This window comes from Cottoperca gobio, chromosome 8, assembly GCF_900634415.1.
Source record: "Cottoperca gobio chromosome 8, fCotGob3.1, whole genome shotgun sequence".
In the NCBI taxonomy this organism is placed as follows: Eukaryota; Metazoa; Chordata; class Actinopteri; order Perciformes; family Bovichtidae; genus Cottoperca; species Cottoperca gobio.
Genome location: NC_041362.1, coordinates 10,506,300 through 10,524,733, shown reverse-complemented (window position 1 = coordinate 10,524,733; position 18,434 = coordinate 10,506,300). Strand labels below are relative to the sequence as shown.

Sequence of the window (18,434 nt, the reverse complement as noted above, 5' to 3'; positions counted from 1 at the left end):
AATAAATATCATTTGGTTAAGTAGTTCCTTTATTATTACATCGGCAAAGAATTGTTGCTCATCACACGCTAAGTGACCCTGAAGAGAGAGTGGAAATTTCATTAGGATCTTATTGCGCTCGGTTTGCTCGAGCCATCAGGAGTGAAAACACAATTTACCAAGGGCAGAGAGCATTAATTTTTTAGCACTAAAAAGAAGAAAAAAAAAACCCACACTAACTTAAGCACAGCATGAAAGAATAAAGATTTTTTTTCCTAACAGAGCAGCAGAGCCTGCCTGCTTCCAGCAAAGTCTGCTAGTCTCATGCTATCAAACAGTCTTCCTCTGGCTCAGGGCTGCTTACAGGGGGTTGGGCTGCAGAAAATCCAAACCCTTCAACTTTTCCCTCATACCTTCTTCTCCCACTCGTTTTTCAGGGAGTCGGCGCTCTGATCCGACATCTTCTTCAGCTCAGAAATCTGCTTCTCCTTGCTCTCGCAGATGACCTGGGATTCCCGCAGCACACTTTGAACTTTAGAAGAGCACATACACAAAAAGAGCTGTCAGGCCCTGCCTCAGGGTGCGCACACACACACACACACACACACACACACACACACACACACACACACACACTCTAAAGATATTGCTTATATCAAATGGCCAATAGCACTTCTCTTTGGAAAGTTAATGTTTTTCATCAAATGCTTTTAGAGACCGACGAAAGAGCGCAAGAGGCGAGGAGTGAGAGAGGAACAGGGAAGAGGACATTAGAGACATTAAGAGAAAAAAGGCACACGTTGTGCAATTAAACTTCAGATTGAGCAGCGCAGCTGGAGAACGTCACTCTACACCGGTGCAGTCTCTTGCAGAATTGTATCTTTTCAGGCTTTTTACACTGAGTGTTCAGAGACACTAGTATAAACATCCTTCCAGTTAACCCTGCACTCCTTCGACGCCTCACCTTTCTTCTCCAGCTTACGGACCATCTCCTCCGATTCCCTCTGCTTGGCCCGGTACGTGCTCTTCATCTCCTCAATCTCACCATTCTTTCGGTCCAGAATCTAAAAAGGAGGGAGAGGGAGATTGCTTTTAAGATTATTCAGCTTTTTTTACTGCTATAAAATTATGACGGTTCTTGTTTAAAAAGGTTTTTATTCTCACCAGTAGCTATTAAAGCTGTAAACCAAAAGCTAAAAAAAATGTCCATGCAAAGTTTAGAATTTTTGCTCAAGATCCTTAAACCACATTAAAAAAAAAAAAAAAAAGGTACCAATTGTGAACCAAATATAAACACAACCATCCAAACTCAAAACAGCTTTGGAACCTGCAATCACTTTTAAGGGTACCCTGTGTAGTTTGTGACCACTAGGAGGTCCTGGAGTTGTTTTTACGTGTGGGTCCCTGCTTTGTTGGTTCACGAGCACACAAACGAATGGGGAGTTCCTGCCAATGGCTTCACATTTTTACCCTGATCTACAGGTGGGTGTAACACGCCAAGATATGGAAGGACATGCCAACAGAGCAGGGAAGAAGTGTGATAGCAAGTAAACAAATGTAACCAACGCAGGATTTCTAAAGAAGATTTGCTAATGTTTTCATGAAAGCCAGTTAGTTCCGGCCTCAAGGATATACACAATGTGTTTTAGTGAAAAAACACTGAATGTAAACAGAAACCTTTGTTTGTTTGTTTGGGCACTAATAGTACAACTAACTCCGACTAAACATAAATAATTAAAGTCAGTAAATCTCAATCGTGATCATTTGACAAAAAACTAAACGTAGACTCAAAATGTTATTAGGGGACATGGAACATTTTGTATATATAGTTCACTATATAACCCGACAAGACCTCATCGTACACATGCCTATGTAATCCTAAAGGAGGCTTCAAATTAACGGAGTGAAATGCCATTTGAGTAAACCACCTGTGCGGAGGTGTAATGGGGTAACTGCATCTGCTTGCTGCTGCCATCTGTGAGCAATTAGTCAAATAAGGCCATGGAGAGTTGGAGCTCCAGTATAACAAGGACGGTGTAGCAGTCTCAATGTTGAGGAAGATGGTGTGTGGGCTAAATTGCATAATGCGCATAAATATATACAGTATATGTACAATTTTGCAATTGGTCTGAGCTTGTGTCGACTCCCCGGCGTGGTACAATGCACAACAAAACAAAATCACGAGATAATTTAAAGCTGCGGTCTAATAGTCCGTTTTGCTTCGGGATGTTCAAAACTGAGCGAAATGACCCGGAAGTATTAAGTGACAGCCATGATAAGAGCGAGGTCGAGTTCTCTAAACACTAAGGAAAGGTGCTTCAATGCTTCCTTTCTTATCTGGACCATCCTTTAAGAAATGAAAAGGAGATAATGCCGGCCCACAATTCCTTGCGGCTTCAGCATTTAAAGCGACGCACCATTCGGCCGTCAATAACAACAGCCGTAGCTGTTTGATTGTACACTATATGGATACATTGAAAACATCTGTTGTGATTCTGTTTTGGACAGGAATCCTTACTTTGTACAGCGTTATGTTTGTCACTGTAGCTTATCCGTGAGAGACTCGGAGTAGAGCCGCTGCTCCTTTACGTTGAAAGGAGCCAGTTGAGGTGGTTCGGGCATCTAGTAAGGATGCCACCTGGGCGCCTCCCTAGGGAGGTGTTCCAGGCACAGTCCAGCTGGGAGGAGACCCCGGGGAAGACCCAGGACTCGGTGGAGAGATTATATCTCCTCACTGGCCTGGGAACGCCTCAGGATCCCCCAGTCGGAGCTGGAGGATGTGGCTCGGAGAAGGGAAGATTGGGGTTCCTTACTGGAGCTGCTGCCCCCGCGACCCGATCCCGGATAAGCGGTAGATGATGGATGGAGGGATGGACTGTAGCTTATTTGTTTTAAAGTTGCTAAAAAACACAAAATAAAACATGTGTCGTTGTGTAAATTCAGTCGGATTCTCTTTGCACTGACGTTGTCTTTTCCTAAGTGCTTTTCTCCTTCACATCTTTCATTGACCTCATGACATTTTTCGTCGAGGTCAGGGAAAAATGGTTAGGAAAAAACATACGTAATTATTTTGACTATGTGACCGCAGCGTAAACCTTTTTTGGAGCATAATTACGTCTGCCAATGAGGTTATGTTTTCAGTTTGGTTTGTTTGTCTGTTTTTAGCGGGATTACCGAAGAACTAAGTGCCCAATTTCCATGAGACTTGGTGGAAGGGTGTAGCATGGGCGAAGGACAAACCCATTCAACTTTGGATCGGTTCCAAATCACAGGGCGGATACACGCATTATTTATGACTTATGGAAACTTCCTTGGCGCAGGTCTCCGAGTACCCTTCTAGTTGTTTATTGGATAGGTAATACCAAAACCATTATCAAGACAGAACAAAAGAGACCGGCCCAACAACAGATGATCCTCCGATTTTCTGGCTGAAATGGCCAAAAAAAAAGTGTGTATTTTTCCCGTCAAGAACCGTCCCAAAGCCCAAAAGACTTTATCTTTCTAGCATTGTGTTTGTTATCCAAGTGCACTTAGTTGCCAAGCCTGTCATCCTCTCTGTGTGAATACGCTGGGGGAGATGAAAGGAGGATGGGGCGGATGGAGCAAAGTTCACCCAACATATAGGGAAACACAAAATTTTTCCATTTAGACAGCCCAGAGAGATTGTCGTCTTTTTAGGGGCCCCACCGAGCAAGGCGGTGACACGGTGTCGGGTCCAGAGAGAGTGCACTACAAGGTGGGAAATGACAGCTCTTAGGGTGCTCATTTTAGGCTTTTATAAAGACATCCTAATGTAGGGGGGGTGGGGATGGCTGTTCGCTGTTTGTCCATGACTTTAACCAATAACACCAGTGAATAGAGTGAACTGGAGAAGAAAACACACGCACTGTTCAAAATCTGGGCTTAGAACACGAGTATACTCTTTGTACATATGGAATAGAAACACATTTCACAACAAACACAATGTAATGTAATCCCAATGGCACTTAAAATCAAACATAGTTATAAAGGGCCGTTTATTGTTTTCTGGTGTATGCTGTGGTCTACCGTCATTTGCACGTTTCCTCACCTGAGATCCACAACCACTAGCATACAAAACTCCGGCCTGTTCTCTCATTAGCCTCTTCACAATGACCAGTAACCTTTTAGCAGCCTATAAATTATTCATAAGGAGACTAATTAAAACTAAACATGCCCACCTTCCATCAGCCTCGTCAGACTGCATCCCTGAATCACTCCACTTTGAAGCCATTATTGGGATATACTGGGTAAAATATTTGGAGGAAATTAAATCAGACATAACTCGAAATTTGTATGTAATTAAGGAGAGGGAGAGAGAGCTAGCTGTCATTCTGTCTCCTATCAAACACAAAGAAGCAATGGGCATCTTGAAGAGGACAGAACATTTGAGTATTTTCTCCCTTTTATTAAAAGCTTCTGTGGCAACAAAGGAAAGTCATACTGAGGATGTGACAGATCCCAGGTGCTTGATCTGAAGCAACTGATGGGCACCAAGTGTGAAATAAACCAGCTTTAACGCTATTTCCACCAGCTGACAAAGGGCTTTGAAGAGCTGATTATTTACGGCACGGAGACGACGAGAAGAGGAGAGACTCAGTTCCTTTTCTTTTCATTAGCCAACAAATGGAAATCAAGAGTCCATGATGGGCGTCGTAACGCAGGTTAACTAGATTTCATGAGCACTCACGTTAACATACATGCCTGTCCAGTGTCCCCAGGAGAAATTATCAAGTCTTTTCAATCTCCTTTGATGTGTTATTTCTCAATGTAAGTGGAATTATGAGGATTCTGCAAAGACTATTTTGTTATATAGTGGATATTCTACCAGGAGAGGTTCAGTTTAGGTGTTATACACTTGAAATAAAGGTTGCATGGTGGGATGTAGTGACTGAATATTTGTAATTATTTCATGGCATTCGCAACCAAAGAACAGCAGCAGAAAAGATTCCCCCGGAATGGGATTCAGCCACGGTCAGATATTAAATAAATAAATTAGTTTGCAAAGACACAGTCAAACTATAATAATTTAAAGTCCAGGCATGTACTAAAAACTGTACCACACTGTAGGACCTTGGTTATGCTTCATACAGTAGCTGTGGTAAGGTTGAATCAATATAAAAAGACTCGTGGTTTCCTCTGCATTTAAAAACTGAACTGTGACCATGCTTTTATATCAAGTGAATAAATGTTTATTTTTATTTATTTATTAAGAGATGGTTCCATAGGCATCAAAAAAAAATCTGAACTAATTAACTAAAACTAACTAAAGCTTGTTTTCCAATTTCGTCGTTTTATTATTTACAAAGTTTAGTGTTATGCTAGGAAATTGCGACCATTTGAAATCCTGAAATGAGTGACATCAATATGGCTTTTCTCACACGCCGCAAACTGGAGCCAGACATGAGATTGTGCCGGCAGTATTTACTCCCTTTCAGTTTTGATTCTTACTTTCTCAACATCTGCATCGTGTCTCTGCTGCATCTTCAATTTCTCCTCCTGGTGCTTGGACTCCAGAACTTTGATCTTCATCTCAGTCTGGAAACACATAGAAAACAAAATGTCATACACTTCTGGAGCACTTTCAACACTCTTGTGAAACACTTTCATTATTTAAATATTAAATGAAGTTGGTAAGCAAAAAGACATCTGCTCGGAGGGATGAAATATTACTTATAACCAGGCAAAAACAAGTAACACGTTTTGTTTTAGGCGAGTTACACATTGAGATCTGTGTCCTTATCTTTTTCTTTAGAGACATGCCTTGGAAAAAAAAAACATCATATAGATTGACAGGATAGCAGAGATAACATGAGTCTGGATGAAAGAAGATACTGTGTGTCCCGTCTTGCACACAAGCGCAGCTGATGATGAAATAAACCACATTAACATTTAAAAACATTTATCCGTGTGCAGAGCTTCAAAACACACTGAGAAGCTGAGATGTACTCAACTGTGTGTGTGTGTGTGAGTGTGTGTATGTGATGGAATATTCAGTCAGTCTATAGTAAGAACAACAAAGTGAAAGCCTGCGTGTTTGTGTGTATTTGAACACAGTGTGTACAGAGAACCAAAAGTTCCGCGTTGTCATGTGCATGTTGGAACACATCCCCTAAAGCTAGACTGCTTCCTGGTCTTAGTCAAATAAAATCCTAATGCCCTTTTCTTCTATGGTGTTTCTATTCAACATGAAACTATTAGTCATTACTGGAAAATAATTATCACATCTCTGGCGTCACAACATTATTCACAAATATGGCTTTGAAAGCCAGAGGGACTAAATGACACATTTTTAAGTACTTGATTAGTTGAAGAACTCCTGCGACGAAGAGTCAGTTAAGAGCGTCTCTCGACGAAGACAGCAGCCCTGTGAGGCTGTTATGCTCATTACACATTTTATATTCTATTCTATTCTGAACCTTACCCGCCACTGAGGCATAACGGCAAACCTTTGAGCATGTTTGTAGATGTAATAAAAGTGTTTTATGCTTATTTTCTGGGCTCAGTCCTTCTTTTCTAGAGAGAATATAGAATATCAGTCTTTGGTGGCTGACAGTAACAATAATAGTCTAGTGTTGGTTGAATCACTATAAACTTTTACATAACAATCCTCCATCTTTAAAATGCACTTTCTTTTGTATCTTTCACAATTTATATAAGTTATTTCCTGCTAATCTTTCATGGCTTTTTTTTTTTGCCCATTTAAATTGTTATCCTATGGTCTTTTGTAAATTACATTTGCTTGTTCAAAAATAATACCTTTTTTTTGTTTGCTACAAATTACACACAATATGTCTCCGGTCACAAACATGCAACTAAAAAGAGAAACCTTTGACACGAAAATGACTGGCCATTGGCTTTGATGTCACGACTCATGTTTAGTCACCGTCTGTGCTGGCGTGTTAATCAACCCTGGAGCAGAGTGACAGAGTTCTTCCCTTGAAAGTGTGGTTGGTTGTGTGTGTGTGTGTGTGTGTGTGTGTGTGTGTGTGTGTGTGTGTGTGTACAAGTCAGTGGTTAACAACATCCCGAGGCTAGCTTTTGTTTGTTCTAGTCATCAAAACAATTAAGTAGAAAATTCCCACGACATTGCTCGGCACAGTCAAACCACATTAGACCTTCTCTTGGTAAAAAAAAAAAAAATCAAAAAAAGGGAAGCAGCTGTGATGATGGTCTGCATACAACTATGATTCAATTACAGTATGGTAAAGTGTATAAATATTGATACAATACAGAAATCAACAACATACGGGATGTTAGAGAAAAACATGTATCTGTGGCTTTGGTGTTGAAATGGTGGAATCTATAAAAACAGAGAGTTTAGACTTTTGATGATCAGCCTCTCCTTGTTATTGCACTCGAGCTACATTCATACACTGTATCCTTGACAAAGTTCTGTTAAGTGTTCTCTCTTTGTACCGTGTCTTTTTTCTTCATTTAACACCATTTCTTGTGCAATTGAGGGGACCACAGGAGACCTGTCAGAGTAGAAAGGAAAACGCGCGAGGAAGAGAGAGGAAGAGAGGGAGGGAGATGGCAGTGATTGAAAAGCAGAACAGTAAGAAGAAACCCTGATTCTACGGGCGCCGAGAAAAAAAAAAAAAAAAACACATGTGGGGGTGTCACTTTCTCATCCTCTCTTCAAATGCTCTTTGGAGAAAGTTTGTCAAACTAGATCAGGGGCATTTGAAACTTGTTTATAAAGTCGTCAGTGAAGGAAGGAGGAGGAGGAATGTCGTACACCTAAGGCGTCTGAGATGCCTTCAATCAGCCCGACTGGATTGTACAGCTTTTTTCCCTCTTCTCTTCTTCAGAGTTGTAGCGAGCGCTGTAAGATGCCATGTTTTTTGACACTCCGCTCTTGAAAGGATATGAGAAGGTGGGAGGGAAGTGGTGGTGGCATATGAGAGAGGGAATGCGAGGAGAAGACGGAAACCGTTGCTTTTTCTACTCTGAAAACCGGCGCGGGGGGTCATGGCCTTCTTCCTCTGAGGGATGTGTTCACAAATCGTCTGCTAACTGTTTGGGCTCCACAAAGCAAGGTTGCCTTTGTGCATCTCCTTCGTCTTGCCTGAGATGTACAATGCCCCGGTGCAGCTTTCATCCCCGGTAAACACAGATGCTCGAGGATAGTCGGTACGCAGCATCGTGCTATCTGCTGAGGAGCAGCTAGATGTCGTTTCCACACTCTGACAGGAAGTTAATTTACTGTCCAGATAGCAAGGTTGGCTAAAAACTTTGGCAATTGAATCTCTGACATGTGAAAATAATTACTCTCATAGTTTTAGAGAAGAGTAGTTCCAAAGAACAGACTAAGTAAACAGAATGTTACTCAAAATTGCCGTCATAAAAACATCAAGTACGTAAGAATCAAGTACAGAGGACAGCAATGCTTGCGATGGTAACTTTATCATTACGGAACACTGTGGGTCCCTCGTGTTCCTCAGCCTGAAGCAGTGTGAAGAACTGCTCCCCTTTAAACTAATAAGGCTAACTAGCTTTGCTCCTTTTTTATAGCTTTGAAAAACGTCCACATAAGAAAGGCTATGGCCCTCTAAATCACAGGCTGAGAGCTCAAGCTCCCTCCCAGAGGATCCTTAGATTAGAGAGACTGCATCATTATGGCGACTGGAAGCCGAGGGGTCTGATCCCCAGTCAGGGGCTTGTGACCATTAGAGTGCAAGTGCTTGACACGAAGACACTGCTGCCAACAGTCCCTCGGGTCAGGTACCAAGGGGTTAGTTTAAAGACAGTATGCACACGCTCACATGCTAACTTTAAAAGAAAGATGGGTGCTGCTTTAATCAGCGTGTCAGAATCTCTTTCTGTAATCACCACTTGGGCCGATGGCTGCGCACCACTCATCTGTGACCATTTCATTGATTTTCCAAATAAAAAGCCAGCCAACACACACGAGAAGTCACTAGAAGAATTAGTAGGACTTCGTTGCTCCAGCCAGACATTTTCCACAACTCGCTCTGTATGAACTAAGTGACTCAACGCAATGTCTGCTTGCGGTGAAGTTCCTCAGCTGCCACTCATTGTTCCATAGGAAAAGAGCAGTCAGCACTCTTATCAATGCGGTCGGTAGCTTAGCGGGAGGATGAGTTTGGTGTGAAAGCTGAGATGTTTGTTGAGCTGCCGCCAGCTTAATGACATGTGGCGTGTAGAACGCTTTAAACCTGGGTAAATTTTCAACTAGGCTTTCGGGATTAAAGGGAAGTGATGTCACTGTGATTTCCTAGAGTGGGCCTCGACAGACACGCAATGGCGGGGTTGGACAAGGCCTCAATGGTTCTGCGGGAAAGCTTAACGTGACTGTTGAGGATGATATGGTTACGGTGGGATTGGAGCTCGAGTCAGTTCTATTGAAAAATACTGTGTGTGTGTGTGTGTGTGTGTGTGTGTGTGTGATAACAGCTGTATCCTGTGGGGTTCAGAGTTCCTGAAATCCACCTAACACTCTTTTAATTGTTAATGGTGACTCAAGACATATGATCAGCAGGGGCATCTTAAATAATAAAAACTAAAAAGAAAAAGGGGCTTTACAATAGCATGACATAAACCACAGACCTATTATGATTCCTCTTTTACAGGGCAGAGGGTATAGTCCAAAGGGAACTCCCAGAACCGCACAATAAGAATGAAAGTGGAGATGCATTGGGACAATGAAGCAGAGTTGTAGAGAACGTTCTGCAAAAGGCTGATGGGAATGTCATTAGATATGCAGGTCATTGACCAAACTATTGGAAACTTGAACTTTTGACCCGATGATGGCTCGATGAAAAGTTAAAGGATCGAAAGGTGATTACATTTCCTCCACAGGGGGACATGCATGTGTGCAGCACATTTCATGGCGACCCCATCCAACAGGTTATGAGACATTTTACTAAGAAATACAAATGGCAACCTCATGGTGGTAAAGTACCGGGATCACCAAAATCAGTTGTCTGCATCGCCGGGGAATCATACATGTCTGTACCAAACGTCAGTAGATGCTGATCATTCAGTCTCAGAACCTTTTTTGCACTAATATTGTAATTTCATACTATTATCATAATGTGAACAGTGAGCTCACGGGCTTCTACAAATTGCCCCTCAGGGACGAATAAAGTTTTTTAATTGATTTTGAATAGATGTGGAGGACCAAACGTCCGTCCGACATTACCTCTACAAGCAATACATTGGCTACAGTAAGCAGAAACCTAAGCACCATGGGGGGAAAAAAAACTCCAGCTCTGCATCATTTCCTCTCATTTCCCAAAGTGTCCCACCCAGTGTCACCCTCTGTGACTTTCCTGAACGGGTTCCCATGTTGAGAGCACTCTGGCCGTCAGTGGAAATGACAGCCTCCTCCCTAAAACGTTATGCTCTTATTCAAGGCCACCTACATACACACTCAATCTGGACGGTATTTTGTCCACCGTGGAACGGCTTTCCCAATCTTTTTGCGACCACTCAAAAGCGCTTTACAACACATCTCAGCATTCACAAATATAAAAACTACAGCCACAGAGTTGACTCCACCACCCTCCAACTCATTATGAGCTTCACACAGAATTGCATTAGATGGTACTTGTGTACCTAATAAACTGGTAACTCAGTGCATATCAAAGTAAAGTTGGTTGTGGAAGATAAACATGGTCTTCAGAGATGTGATGCATTTATATTCACACCACACACACGCGTGTAGCCGGTCAGCTACTCTGAGTCAGGATCAAACAGCATGGTTCGTTGCTTTAATGTTTTCGTATTGGGTGTTGCTACATTCAATTTCAGCCAACAGGTAGACCAGCCGACTGGGTGTATGTGTGTGTGTGCGTGTGTGTGTGTGTGTGTATGTGTGTGTCCACGCATGTGAATCACAAACAGATCTTTGTTATGACAGGTCAATAAGCAAGAGCATTGTTGTCCATCATGCTTTATATCCTTTCCATTTCTTTCTCCCTCCATTCTCTGCCCTCTCCCGGTGAAGCCCATCTTAACTGACTGGTGCGCTTTCCCCAAGCACATATGAAAAGCCACGGCTATTACAGCCAAGTCATGCTCAGTTTTATATTTAACAGTGCGGGTAAAGGCCTATGGTGGGGAGGGGAGCTGAGTGGTAGTTCGGGAGAGGTGGGGAGGGGCAGAGGGGACTTCAAAAGCATGCTTTCAGAATAGGATTTTCAGCTTAAATCCACATAAGGAAAAAAAAACTCATCACTGGGAGCCGGCATTATTTTTGTCTTCTAAGAGGAACGCTCGCCTCGGCCATTTCAACAATACAAGCTATGCACAAAGATGTACGTACGTGGCTGTCGGGGCCATAAAGCAGTCAAGGGAGCTTTAACTTTTGTATGTGTTCAACACTTGCTACTCACTATTCAATATGCTCAGCATTTGTATAGAAGCAAGGGTTTAGGCTTACTGGAAAGGACATGAAGGGCAGTCTCTAAAATATCATGTAGCGTGCTGTATACCTCCTTGCTCTGTGCAAGCTGTGGGCCCTGATCGTCGGCCAAGGTGCCGTTCCTCCCGAAGCTTGTCTTGAAAATCTACAGAGATGAAGAGGAGCGAGATTAGGTGGTGAGGAGTTCAAAGACAGCACTTTTGTCTACGTAATAATAAAAATAACCACAAGAAGACCCTTCGACAACTCACCGGAGACAAGGGAATAGGGTTCTCTCGCAAATACCGTGGGTTTTCAACCTGAAAGTAAATAGAAAAACTTTAGACCTATCTTCTTCTTCTTCTGCTTATGACTACCAGAATCTAACCTCAGCCCTCAGTTTGTCATAAACAATGCGGGGAACACATCAAAAGCTCTGTGCTGTGTCTGGAGTCTCTTCCGTCAACTCTCGTCTGTTTAGAAAGACAGAATGCGTCGGGGCTACTTCAAGGCTTTGTGTGTGTGGCCCGGCTCCGTTTCCGCTCTCAGCCCCTCTTTGCTGTCGTAACACGGCCCTTTGTGTCAACACTCAGGACCACTTCTCTGTAAGCTATCCCCTGTCCGTTTACCGGCATATGGAGACAAATGTGTAAACATCCTCGCCAAACACTGACACGGCATGTCCTTTGATTATAATATGAAACACAAGAGATGGAAAAAAGGAATCGCTTAACTACCTGAAGGCAGAAGTCACGGTCCAAATGGCTCTGCAGCGTTACATCAATACAGCTCACCATGAGCAGCGCACAGAAACAGGCTATCACTGCCATGTGCAATATACATTTTTTATCATTTATTTGTCACTGCTCAACCACTTTTATACATTTCCCTACCTTTTAATGCTGCTACTTATTTTAATTATATTCCTTTTGTAACAATGTAAAATGTCGCTGTTGTGCGACTAATCAAGGATTTCTGAATCTGATGACGCAAACTACAAAAAAGAATCTGTGTTGACAACCTGCTATTTCCCTTCCACTATTTGACGTTTGTTTATGACCCCATTATTTTCCTTGTGAACTCACACCATCATACAGTGTTCCTCTCTCATGCACTGAGGCTGTCTATAGGGGCTGCTAACTAGCGGCAAGATCACGGCCTTTCAAAGCAGAGGAGCTGACTTTGGAGATGACAGCAATGACGCCTGATAAACAGTTCTGTTGCTAATCTCTTTTTCTTCAACATGGGGATGAAGGAGGAGAACAAGAAGGAAGATGAGAGTAGACTGGTACTCATTCAGTGGTAAAAAAAAAAAGAAAAGAAAAGGGATTTAATGTTGTGGCACAACCCACACAAAGCCAATCCAGATTGAATGGAAGATGAGAGAACAGAACGTGAAAGCTTGGGACTAAAATAGTTACAGCTTCTGTAGCAGGATAAAGTCACAATCTGTTGCTTCAGGGTGAGCCTGTGACAGGTGAAATAGATGAAAGCGGCTCTGTCTCCCAACTTAGTCGCGATGCAGGTAAAAACAGGTCAGGCAGTTTGTTAGCTGACATACTGTAAGCTCTCAACAAAAGGAGACATCAGGCTTAACTACAATCAGATTTACTGCAAACTATAACACACACACACACACACACACACACACACACAGCTTAATATAGTCTGTGCAGCGCAGCATCAATGGTGCATGCCATGATGTCTGATGAATTGCTACTTAAATTTGGCACTGGCAGAAAAAAAGAAAATCCATATTTACCAAGTGATGAGTCAATCAATATCCTTCTAAACTAAAGCCCAGGCTGAAAACTAGAATGGGATTTTCTTTTTATACCCACAGACAGCCAGTCATCAGATTTGATTGAGCACGGCCCACAGGGCAAGGGAGACGTGTAGACTAAATGCTGCGGTGTAACGCTGGCACAGTGTGATACTAAACTTGGATTTGGTGCACACGTACGCCTGCCTGTGCGCACACTGTTATTCTGCGTGCCCGCCGCACACTGTTATTCTGCGTGCCCGCCGCACATATGCTCCTGTGTGCACATATTTGTCCAGCCTCGCAGCTGGCACCTCGTCCTGTGTCATTGGAACCTGACGTGGATGGATGGACGGACGCAGAAGAGGTACGACACTCCACATCACAAGGGCCCGGCCAACCCGGCCAACCCAGCCAAACAAACACACGGTGATTGATGGCTTCCTAGTTTGGGACTAGCGTTGAGCAAGCCGTCAGCACACCCATTTAACCGCAGACAATGGTCGTCCAAGGGGACTACCGTTGAATTCTGTATGGAAAAAAATAGGCCAAGCTTTTACACAATTTTCTCTGAAAGCTTTTATTTCCTTCACCGCAGGTCAGTGCATGCTGCACCTAACTCCACTGTAACTCCCATTACAGATACAACTCTAACAAGCACACACGCCACAAACCAACTGAAAGATGAAACAGATGGTGGGGCAGCTGACTCGAGTTTTGTGTCTCTTAAAAGGAACTCCTATCAGAGTCTGAAGCAATCTGCTGTCTACTGTCCAGTGTGGCCACCATGCTGACTACACACACACACACACACACACACACACACACACACACACACACACACACACTTTATTGCATTAGAGGTGAAATGAACAAACCGATACGGACCGCTTCAGAACTTCTAAAGCAAAGCTAAAGATGTTCCGGATAGTGTGACACTCGGCTGTGCTGAAATTTGGTACGCGCTTTGAAGCAGTACATCTATAAAACTTCTGTAAACTTGAAGGGGGGGTTTGTGTGTGTGTGTGCGTGTGTGTGAATGAACATCTGTTGATTTGAGAGATGCAGGCTTGGAGGAGCGTTGCCAAGCAATGCCTCTTATCAGAGTCTCAACACAGACGAGTGTAGAGCGGGGCAGTGCACAGCTTCACGTCTGCTGATAGATACCTCAGATTACCCTAGTGTTGAAAGAGAGAGCAACATGGAGAGAGTCGGAGAAAGGTAGACAGAAGGGGAAAGTGCCAGAGAAGAGCGAAAGATAGGATTGTAGAAAGAGAAAAAAAACAGTTTGAGAAAGAGAAGAAAAAAAAACTGAAGTAGACGGGCTGTGCTGTGGAAAAAACATCCCTGAGTGTGAGTCATGTGGGAGAGAGGACAAGAGAGACTCTGGGTCATGCTGGTGAGGAGATAGGGAATAAATAAGGGAATAAAAGACATGAGGGCAGAGTGCTTATCAAGCCCTGGACTGGTGCACTCCTGACAGAGCCGATAAGAGAGGCGCACACGTCTTCAAACGCTCAGTTTACACAACCCCTCTCCCACTCCTCATCCCACTCTCACGTCCTACAATAGCGATGGAAGGAAGTGGTTTTCGAGAGTACAAAAGGTGAAAGTGTTTTTTAGCACCCTTTGTTTAGCAGAGTGTAGGCAACACAGCTCAGCAGTCATTGCCCTATCGATTCAGATGTGTGCTTGTGAGCTCAGGCGATCAGATCCACTGTCACTGTAGATGAGCTGCAGCATAATGACAGCTGCATGTAACCCAGAAGCTCAAGGCATGCCCCTGGACTCACCCCCAGGTTCCAGCTGTTGAGACGAGCCTCCAGGTCGCTGTCATCGGGAGACATATCTGCCTTCGGCCCCGCATCCACCTGAAGAGGGGGGGGGGGGGGGGGGGAACGAGCGAGAGCGAGTGCGAGAGCAGAAACAAGTGTTATAAATTAGAGGAGGGAATTAGAAAGATTTCTTTGATTGGCAGTTTGGCCTGAGGAAGCGAACAGCAGATGGTGATGGAGGTTATCATTTTGACACAATATTATTCCTCTCTTAGCAACAACAAAAGGGTTCTTTAAAAGCTCACAGATATACGGTACACCCACACGTGTTCTCCTCCCACACTAACAGCTTTCTACTCCCTCGTTATCTCCATCTCTCCACCCTTTGCTCCCTCGCTCTCCTCCCTCTCGCTTGCAGCACTCCAGATGTTTGGCAGTTGCACATGATTTCTGTCACGCTGGAAATTCCACAAGAGGGGCATGTGCAGCTAAACTGCCCGTCATCCGTTGTTTTCCCCAGCCTTTTGTTACAAACGGGCCTCCGGATTTGTTTTATACAGTATAATTCGAATGCTTCCAGGGGCTCTGTTGATACAAGATCACTTTACTCCAGTCGAGGTTGGGCAGCGAGGTTGAAAAGGGGGAAATATCTTATAAAGATGAGGGAGCGATAGGGAAAGGAGAGATGTTGTTGGATTTGATTAGGATCTGCTGGAGTGTGGACCTTGGGTGTACCTCAGCGGAACTGCACTGACAGACAAATGGCTGAATGAAAAGCACAGGATTAAATGCCCCTTCTGATTAAAAAGGCATTAAGGTTCCTAGAGAGCCTCACCCTGGAACAAACAGGGTAAAACGTTTCATTTCGATATCTAGGAATGCGGAGTATGTGGGTCACCGGCTTTTCAAAGCAGCGTGTCACAGTCTCTGTATCGCGCCAGGAATTCTACGCACGATGTTCAACACTGATAAGTATAAACGGCCTCCAATGGTTTTTGCCAGATGTCCTACTAGCAGCTGTGCCAGTGAACTATATCCTGGATTGTACACGTACTGCGCTGTAGATTCATGATGGTTTGGCGACACATTAAAAAAAAGGCCCCGAAAACATGTTTGCCGATCGGTTTCTTCCTGCGAGCGATGCTATCCTACATGATAGTTTTTCTTTTATTTCACGAGCAGATTTCTGTGCTGTTGTTTTCTCACTGGTTTGAAGAGTTGCGATCATAAAATCGTCTGACTTCACGAGTTGAGTTTCGACCTAAATACACTTAGTTGCCAGTTCCTGCAATAAATCCAACCTTCATAAAGTTCAAGGCTGTTGAATTGAGTTCAGTTATAATGAGGGGAGTCTTTCATATCTGGTCCACCCCACTTATATCAATAAGTTTAGACTAACCAGTAAGGTGTCAGTAAAGGTGCCCATAACACATTTAGCAGCTGAGTTCATGTTGCTGTCACATGTATTGTGATCACAACCATGAGCTCCATTTCTGTTGCTTGAACCAGCAACTTATGAGTTCAGGGAATTTCCTCCGGCTTCATGGGGAAATGAGTTCAGGAATTTCCAAATTGGTCCACATTAAAAAAAAAAAAGAAGAAGAAGAAGAAAGCTAAACATTGTGGCGACTATTTGCGTTGGCACCAGTGGGCTTTGTGTAATATATCAATGTGTCATCTTTAGACAAGTATGATGGCAGGGTCGTCCAGAGGTGTTGTCAGAACTACGGCGATGAACTAACCCTCCTGGCGTCGCGTCGGGGGGACTGTTTGAGTGGACTGGAGGACATGCGTCGTGATGGGATCCTTTCCTCGTACAGCCTTCTCCTGGAAGAGAAGAGAGAGAGAGAGAGACAAGTCTGAGAGGTTAACCGACAGTATAGCATGTGTATGTGCACGTCTCTGGAGTCTGTTTTTGTCCCTCTGTTTGCATATGAATGTGCTTGCGTAGGCAGCCCGCCTCGCTATTTACACAGATCAACATCTGGCATTGGTTGCATGGTTTGTGGTCTGCATTTCATCCCATCTGAACAATAAAAGTCTCTGCTATACATCACTTTGTTTCCACGGACAGCCCACAGGGCACCAGTCTTCGGCTTGTGCAATCCTTTTATAAAAATCGTACACCTCAATCATTGTCTCTCATCATGTCCATCATGGTTTAAACAAGGAGCTTAACAGGGAAACTGCTTATATTCATTTGCACACAAACACGGGCCTCAATCTCACTACACACATAACTGAGGCGCTAATGGCCAACTAATGCTAATTGAATGAAGATGTGAAAGGAGACGGAAAGATGTAGAAAAATAAAATAATGGCTGTCATCTAATAGAGACATGAAATTGCGTTTCTAGCGGGCACGGTTTCACATTGCTAACTTTGGAGCCTATGGGTGCTCCTTTTCTCCCATGTAATCTTTTTAAGCGTTCCTGGATTGAGAATTTCGAAGCTCATTTGTCACAGGCAGTGTTATCTCGTGCAGGAGAGCACCATCGCTGTGAGGTTTCTGGAAAGACTGCCGAATATAGAACAGGAAGGAGTTCTGAGTGTAAGCACCTTTGTAATTTGTATCTTATACCTCAACTCCTCTAACTTGGGAAGCATGCATACAACACCAAGGTTACTGAAATGACTCTACATTGATGTTATTATGTTGCATTAATGTGCGTGCTGTAATATTTGGCTAAAGCACTTCTTTTAACAGACTACTGTGTGATTTTACCTTTGCCTATAAGAATTAGAGTTGGTCTGAGGGACATAAATGTTCCACTTGCTGATGTTCTTAATATGTGTGACCACTTCAATGTGTGCAAAGAATGAATTGTGGTGTTGTACATATGTATTTTGTTCTCAGGGCTGTCTCGTAAAAAAAATATATTTGTCAAGGATTAAAAGCTAATTTATTGTCATCTTTTGATCTCAATGACAGATCCTGATCAAAGAAAGTTGGGAAAGTAATAAAGTTTTTACTGTAAGTGTTCGTGTCAAAGTGATTGTGTTAAACTGGATTCTGGTAGATATGATCCTGGGGATATAGACTGGGCAGTTATGAGGACATGAATTATGATTACAGGTCTGATTCGATCCACACACCAGGAAGTCCCTCAGTGACTTGTCATGTGTTGTAAACAATGTATTATAAATGCATGCATTGACCTGAGCACCATCCAAAGTGCTGATGCACATCAGTTGCAATGTGAGGGCAGAAATAACTGAGGTATAGATCGATTTAATGGAATTATATTGCTAGGCAACAGCTTGGGTCCCTGTCTACTTCCTGTCAGCTGATGTTATTCAGTTACACTGAAAGAGAAAAATAAACTAGGACACATTTAAAATGCTTACAAGTGTGAAATGTTTTCTACACGGAGGTATACATACAGGCCATACCTCTGAGGGACAGTCCTTAACTCAAATTTTAAAAAGAAAATAAACACAGGGAAAGACCAATACAATACTGTTGCAATAATACTGTCAGGGATTAAATATCATATCACTAATTTATAATTAATTATGATCAAAACCC

At 43.1% G+C, this 18,434-nt stretch overlaps 1 protein-coding gene across 5 annotated transcripts in view; it reads right to left on the bottom strand.

The window, feature by feature from the left end:
- cep112 (centrosomal protein 112) overlaps positions 1-18,434 on the bottom strand; it is a 95,115-nt gene that overhangs the window by 70,592 nt on the left and 6,089 nt on the right. For 4 of the 5 annotated variants that reach the window (XM_029437524.1, XM_029437527.1, XM_029437526.1 and 1 more), the window contains 7 exons: positions 16,648-16,732; positions 14,924-15,001; positions 11,641-11,688; positions 11,460-11,534; positions 5,449-5,535; positions 944-1,043; positions 393-511 (listed from right to left, as the gene is read on the bottom strand). In XM_029437524.1, coding sequence (XP_029293384.1) covers positions 393-511; positions 944-1,043; positions 5,449-5,535; positions 11,460-11,534; positions 11,641-11,688; positions 14,924-15,001; positions 16,648-16,732 — 592 coding nt within the window. Of the gene's footprint in view, positions 1-392; positions 512-943; positions 1,044-5,448; positions 5,536-11,407; positions 11,535-11,640; positions 11,689-14,923; positions 15,002-16,647; positions 16,733-18,434 lie in introns of those variants that run through there. The other variant, XM_029437528.1, reaches the window with a different exon arrangement.